General features: G+C 39.0%; 1 protein-coding gene across 1 annotated transcript; it reads right to left on the reverse strand.

The window, feature by feature from the left end:
- Nucleotides 1–1,113: 1,113 nt before the first annotated feature.
- On the reverse strand, nucleotides 1,114–1,778 carry nppal (natriuretic peptide A-like). The gene is made up of 2 exons (XM_029436373.1): nucleotides 1,643–1,778; nucleotides 1,114–1,422 (listed from the first exon to the last, which is right to left on the reverse strand). Exons 1-2 carry the CDS (start codon nucleotides 1,724–1,726, stop codon nucleotides 1,114–1,116), a joined length of 393 nt encoding a protein of 130 aa, XP_029292233.1. The 5' UTR covers nucleotides 1,727–1,778.
- Between the last annotated feature and the right edge of the window lie 6,144 nt (nucleotides 1,779–7,922).

A 7,922-nucleotide genomic window follows, 5' to 3' on the forward strand; every position in this document is an offset into this window, starting at 1 on the left:
TGGTTTATTTTACGTGCACACAGAATGAGAGTAAACCCTTTGAAATTAGTAAACTGACCAAAGTGACCAAAAAAAGAGAGAAATTCAACACACACAGCTATTATGCAAAATAATGATTTTACTACAGTACAATCAACTCTACTTCATACAACAACTAAATAATTAATACATGTTCAATCATTTATTATTCAACAGCTCACATATGAAAAGGAAAATCTCAGTTGTGCGTGAGACGCGTGGCCAGGAGACTGGAGTACCAGCTGGGACACACTGAGGGCTCTGAGCCTGTGGAAAGAAAAACAACATATCACCAACACATCCAAAAAAATAGTTACATGTTCACATGTGCATTGGTCCTCCCTGCAGCTGCTTGAGCAATGAGCCACTCACCCTCCAGCAGCTCAGACACATGCTCAGTGCACTCTGATGTGTCTCTTATACACCTGAATCAATACATATTAAGGTTTATGATGCATTTTAATTCAGTGCGATTAACTATAATTAACTCCTCTTTAAACACATCACAGCAAACTATTCAAGGGGGATATTGATACATTTTAAAAACAATTTGCTTAAGCATCCTTTTCCTTCATCTGACTTTTTGTTCCTGTTAATCACAACAGTGTTCTTCATTTGCAGCTTTGAACATATGGGTGCTGCATGTGTGTAACACTAAGATTAGCATATTAAATTGATATAGAAGACTTAAACAGTTATGTTTTTCTAGTTATGTATACTTTTTTATTAATTAATAATACTAGGCTATATAGCAATAATTTTAACACAATATGGTAATAGTTTTAAGAGCAAGCCAGTTTTTTCTGCAGCTGCCCCTCATATTCTGCATCATTTCTGACTGCATATGCTGTTTCTTTTATTCTACACATTCTATAATGTCTTTCCTCTATTTCATAAACACCTGTGAGTGTAAAAAGAAATTGACATCCATTTACTATGATATCATATGTGTCCGCACCTTCAGCGTAAATACACAGGAGCTACTTGTTCTTCACCTTATGAAAACAAAGCTCTAGAAACTCCATTCTCCAAAGATGGTCTCTGTGTTGATTATTAAATATGAATATAGACTGGAGGAGTTGACAGTTCCTACCTTTAGCATCCCAGCCCGCTAAAGGAGCCAATCCTCTCCAGCCGGACCCCGAAGCAGCTCCGCAGCCCGCCTTTCTTGTACCGGCTCCACGAGCGCTTGGAGGTCCTCACGAGGTCTTTCAAGAGACGCGCGAGGACATTTTCTTTAGCTGACAGAGCCGAGTTGCTGGGGTTGGAGGAGTCCCACGGGTGCTCCTCTGGAGCTCCGAACACCGACTTGTCTGTGTTTCCATCTCTCATCTCCTCCTCCGAAGAGGAGGAGGAGTAATATGGTGCGGTGTTGATCTCCTCTTCTAAAAGCTGCTTCAAACTCTGTGGGAAAAATAACGCACAGAACTTTAACTGAGAAATATTCCCATACTGTAGTAGAAACACGCAATACTGTAGGCCACCTTACTGAACTCAACCTTCATGTAAGGATGTTTCTATCAATATAACAATATGTATAGTGACTTTAGACGAAGCTCTTATTCATCATTGTATTCGCTTTGAAATACATATGTTATGTGTCCTCATCATATGTGTAACTTACCTGTAGATCAGAAACAGGTTTGGCTCCTATGAAATGAAGCAGTAACATCAGAGATAAACAGCAAACGGAGATATTTGAGTTCATTTTCTTTTGCAGTTTTTCTAATTATTTTTCGGTAAGGAGGACTAGTTGGCGCGCGACACAATCCGTCCCTGCTGCAATGTCTCGCGGTGTCGGGTGACCAGGTGCCTCCTTTATACACGACCTGATTCCGTCATGAGGTCTGAGAAAATGAATGAGGTGTGACTAATGCTCCTGCACGTGGGAGTACAGGATAACCTGCGGTTGGAAATGTTCACAAGTTCAAACTGAAGCTGAGAGACAGGAGGACCTCACATCACATTTCAGTTACACCACGGCGTCAAACAAAAACTACACATCATGAGTTTTAGTTGGATTTCTTTTTTTTTACTGCATGTTTGGTCTTGGAAATGCCCTGGCAGGATGACATCCCTTATTAGTTTAAAGTGAATGTGATCCTCTTGTGCACTCACAGCAATGTTGATATTAGCATATTCTTCAAAAACCCAGATGATGTTCAATGACAATGTTTTTAAAATCATTTATTTCTACACTATCAGTGCATGCATCTACAGAATGGCCAGGATGAGGGAAATAAAGTTGTTATAGTAAATTGTTTGTGTGCAATGATACATGAACTGCAGTCTATTGCATGAAGGTTGGATGAGCTACCTGCCTTTCTCCCACCCAGACTTCCATAACATTTCACATTGCATTTGAATATTTTGAAATGCTTATCACAGCAAATATTGATATATGCGATTAATTTAGATTATTTAATCACAAAGCTTGTAATTAATTAGATACATTTTATTTAATGGCTTGACAGCCCTAATAAGTACTACATTTCTAAACTGATTTTGACCCTTTTGTTTCCTCTCAATGTGTGTGCTGTCCTGTACCCAGAGTAGATCTTGAATATCATATGCTTCTCCACTTCCTGCTGAGTGTAAACAGGAGCAGTCGTTGCCGTCACCCAGATGCTCTAAAGGGTCCATATATGCACCTGCAGAAGTCCAGAGGTGGGACTCAGAGGAGGTGGGACTCAGAGGAGGTAGTGAAAATGAAGGTGTGTGTGTGTGTGTGTGTGTGTGTGTGTGTGTGTGCGTGTGTGGACTCCCCCCCCCTCCTCCCAACCCCTCGACTTCCCTGCCACCATCCAGACAGGCGGGGGGGGGGGTAAATGATGAGCGATTAGCCCTGGACCCTGTGAAGCTGAGCTTCACACTGTGTGGAGGTGGATGGCGACTAATTGGCATTTCACCAGCTTCTCAACTGGAGGGCTATCATACCAAATTGACTCAGGCCTCAGGGCAGCAGTGAACGTTTCACAGATTTTTATGGAAAGAATCTGAGCTCTCCTAATTCCATCTGTTGGTCCTGTCAGAGACAGATGTAGCGAGAAATATCATCAGATCATAAAGCTAGGTGTTATATTTGTTATAAGTCAAATGAGCAGTGCAGGAAGTATTACGATCCTTAAAGTATCAATACCACACTGTAGAAATACTTCAATACAAGTGAAAAGTCCTTTATTAAATTAAATAATAATACATTATTTCCATAGTAAAAGCCAAGAAGTATTATCAGCAAAATATACTAAAGTATCAAAAGTAAAAGGCCCCTGTATCACTGACGCATTCATGTGAAATCAGCAGTCAACTGGTGAAGGTGAAGATCCGTTCAACTATGTTATATACTGTTGAATAGCTTCATCTATAACAATGTCATATTATATATATATATAAAATGCATAATAATGCATGTTTAATCTTAATTTAAAAAGTAAATAGCCACTATATACAGTACCAGTCAAAAGTTTAGACACAGATTCTCATTCAATGTGAATGAGAATGTGTGTCCAAACTTTTGACTGGTACTGTATGTTAGATGAATACAGTACAGTGAAAAGTACAATATTTCCTGAAAAGGTACTATGAAACCAAAATACTCACGTAAAGTACAATACCTAAAAATTGAAGGCTACTTGAGTACTTGAGGAAATGCACTTAGCAACATTTCAGCACTGCTAATGCGTGTAGATACATAACTATATACATACATAACATACCCATTAGTTTTTTCCAACACAGAGTTTCAGTGTTATGATGTTAGGCTTTTTAAAGTCCAAAACAATATCGACATGAATCTAAAAACTCACAGAACGGTTCAGTTTTCTTTGACATGAACTGTGTGCATTGAATAACATTGATTTGCTTAAACTACATGCTGATTCTCTGTTAATTAGGAAATGTGATGACATTATTTTATCAGTTGACAGCTGCTTGTTTGGACTGGCTGACATTTAAACCTTTTAACTGTACATTCTCAGATGAAGAATGTTCCACCCACCCTCACACTGGTTCCCCTCCATTAAAGGTTTTAATTAGCCTCATCATCTAACGATGTAGCTTTCTGAACTGAGGTGAGGAACTCTGAAATGAGAGGCGTACATGCTGACGTCACACCCTAATGTCAGACGACCAGCAGTGGTTATCAGAGTCCTTCAGGAGGAACTCTCCACGCAAATGATTAACCTACGACTGCTTTTGCTGTCAATTATTGACTGCCGACAATGAGAGTGACTGTAAAATTACACTATACATGGTTCATGTTAGCAATTTTTTAGCCACGCCTAAAATGTATCAACAATGGAAATGGAGGATGTATGGATTACCATGTACAGACATTCATGGTCTCCAGAGGATGAATCCTGACCTTTCCTCTAGCGCCTCATTTATTAAAAAAAGAAGTAAAAAACACACAATATCTAATTGAGTTAAGAGCTACACATTGATGGTTTCAGACATTTGTACGAGCAAAAATAATAACAATGCAATTATGCTTCGTCACCTTTTCTTTCTAAAAAAGAGCAAAAGTTAACAATTTATGAGAAACTACAAACAACACTAACTAAATCAGGATCATGAATCGTGACAGCGCCTGCTGACCTGGTCCTGCTGGACACCGGGAAGCCTTATTGACATTTTCCTGGATTCATCCAAACTTTCTATTTCTTTTTTTTCCAACACAACATAATTTCTGTCAAATGTTGTATTTGTACTATGTTGTTTATCCTGTACACACGACATCTATTGCACGTCTGTCCGTCCTGGGAGGGGGATCCCTCCTCAGTTGCTCTCCCTGAGGTTTCTTCACATTTGTCGCACACTGAGACAAATGTATAATTTGTGATATTGGGCTATACAAATAAATTTGATTTGATTTGAATTTGATTTAAACATGATGTGAAGAATAAAAATGGTCTTTTGATCAGTGTAAGAAATCTGTCAGGCCAAAAGGCATTCAGAACTTCCATTTGATCTACAGTTCATCACAACTCAGGACTTGGTGAGCATTCCCAGCTAACACGTCTGATGATGACGGTGTCGCTGTCCGAATGGGATTGGATGGCAAAAACCGCAACATGCACAGAAGAGTGAAATCATGAGAATGAATTAAAATCATGAAAATTATGGTTGCTTTTTATTATTCTGACACATATTTGGAATACAGATGTGTACAAATAAGTGTCTTATCTCTGACAGTAACATAGTATTGTCCTTTTCACATCTAATTATGGTCTTCCTTGGCCTGACTTATAAATACCCCTCAGAATTTTGCTCTGAAATACATCTATGCATGTTTTTGTTTTAAAAAATGTAATACAAAAGAAACAAGCAAAATGTTGTCATTAATTGGTTGTGTTGGCAGACACAATCTCATCAAATCAAATCAAATCAAATGTATTTGTATAGCCCAATATCACAAATTATACATTTGTCTCAGTGTGCGTTACAGACTGTACATGTTACGACACCCTCTGTCCTTAGACCCTCGCATCGCAAAAGGAAAAACATCCTAAAATATGGATGGAACCTCAGGGAGAGCAACTGAGGAGGGATCTCTCTCCCAGGACGGACAGACGTGCAACAGATGTCGTATGTACAGGATAAACAACATAGTACAAATACAACATTTGACAGAAAATGATGTGTTGAAAAAGAGAAAGTTTGGATGAATCCAGGAAAATGTCAAAAAGGCTTCCCGTTGTCCAGCAGGACCAGGGCGGCAGGCACAGCCACGATTCCTGATCCTGACGTAAACTTTATCAGTGGCAACCTGCCACATGAGAAACATAGAAACTCCGGGGATGATATCCCTGATGGGGGATTATACCCTGGATAATGAGTTAGTAACATACATTTACATAAATGCATACAGATAGAGAGGGAGAAGAAGGAAGAGAGCAGGGAGGTGTCCCCCGGCAGTCTAAGCCTATAGCAGCATATCTAGGGGCTGATCCAGGGCAAACCTGAGCCAGCCCTAACTATAAGCTTTATTAAAAAGGAAAGTCTTTAGCCTGCTCTTAAATGTGGAGAGGGTGTCTGCCTCCCGAACACAAACTGGAAGCTGGTTCCACTGGAGAGGAGCTTGATAGCTGAAGGCTCTGGCTCCCATTGTACTCTTAGAGACTCTAGGAACTACAAGTAACCCTGCAGTCTGGGAGCACAATGCTCTAGTTGGTTTATAAGGCACTATGAGATCTTTAAGATATGCTGGAGCCTGACCATTAATTGCTTTGTAAATCAGGAGAAGGATTTTGAATTCTATTCTGTATTTTACCGGGAGCCAGTGCAGAGCAGCTAATACAGGAGTAATATGATCCCGTTTCCTTGTTCTTGTCAATACACTTGCCGCTGCATTTTGGATCAACTGAAGAGTCTTAAGTGACTTTTTGGGACAACCTGATAACAATGAGTTGCAGTAATCCAGCCTTGAAGTAACAAATGCATGGACTAGTTTTTCTGCATAATTTTGAGACAGGATGTGTCTTATTTTTGCAATGTTACGTAGATGAAAGAAGGCAGTCCTTGAGATTTGTTTTATGTGGGAGTTAAATGACAGATCTTGATCAAAGATGACACCAAGATTCCTTACAGTGGTGCTGGAGGCCAAATTAATGCCATCCAGAGCTTCTATATCATTAGAAAATGAAAAATCGGAAGCATTTAGTATAATAACTTCAGTTTTGTCTGTGTTTAATATCAAAAAGTTGCTAGACATCCACGTTTTAATGTCCTTAAGGCATGCTTGAAGTTTAGCCAATTGATTGGTTTTGTCTGGTTTAATTGATAGATATAATTGGGTATCATCCGCAAAACAATGAAAGTTTATAGAGTGGTTCCTTATAATATTGCCCAAAGGAAGTATATATAAGGTGAATAGAATCGGTCCAAGTACAGAACCCTGCGGAACTCCAAGACTGACTTTGGCTGTCATGGAGGATTTATCGTTAACAAGTACAAATTGAGATCGCTCAGATAAATAGGACTTGAACTAGCTTAGTGCGGTTCCTTTTATGCCAACACAATGTTCCAGTCTCTGTAGTAGAATGTCATGATCAACAAAGCAGCACTGAGGTCTAACAAGACAAGAACAGAGACAAGTCCTTTGTCTGATGCCAATAGAAGGTCATTGGTAACTTTCACCAGTCCCATCTCTGTGCTATGATGAACTCTAAATCCAGATTGAAAAACCTCAAACAAACTATTATTATGTAAAAAATCACATAACTGTTTTGCAACTGCTTTCTCAAGAATCTTAGCGAAAAAAGGGAAGGTTAAATATCGTCCTATAGTTGGCTAAAACCTCTGGATCAAGACTAGGCTGTTTAAGAAGTGGTTTTATTATGGCTACTTTAAAGGATTGTGATACGTAGCCAGATAATAGAGACAGGTTGATATTTAATAACGAGGTGAGGTGAGGTCTTTAAACAGTTTAATTGGAATCGGGTCTAAAAGACAGGTTGATGGCTTAGACGATGAGATTGTTGAAGTTAGTTGGTTAAGGTTGATTGGAGTAAAACAGTCTAGATATATTTCAGGAGTTACTAATGTTTTTAAAATTCCGGAGGTTGAAGTTAAGTCATTACCAATTGAGGGCAGGAGATTTATTTTGTCTCTAATAATTATAATTTTATCGTTAAAGAAGCTCATGAAGTTGTCACTACTGAGAGATATAGGAAAATAAGGCTCTGTAGAGCTGTGGCTCTCTGTCAGCCTGGCTACAGTGCTGAAAAGAAACCTGGGGTGGTTCTTTTTTCTTCTATTAAGGAAGAGTAATAAGCTGCTCTGGCATTACGGAGAGCCTTCTTATACATATTGAATTAAGTGCTGATGGAATCACTTCCTTAAATTTAGTCACAGCACTTTCAGAAAGACATCGAGCGTAGGATATTTTGGCTTGTAGTCCAATA

This window comes from Cottoperca gobio, chromosome 7 (genome assembly GCF_900634415.1).
Source record: "Cottoperca gobio chromosome 7, fCotGob3.1, whole genome shotgun sequence".
NCBI classification, from domain to species: domain Eukaryota; kingdom Metazoa; phylum Chordata; class Actinopteri; order Perciformes; family Bovichtidae; genus Cottoperca; species Cottoperca gobio.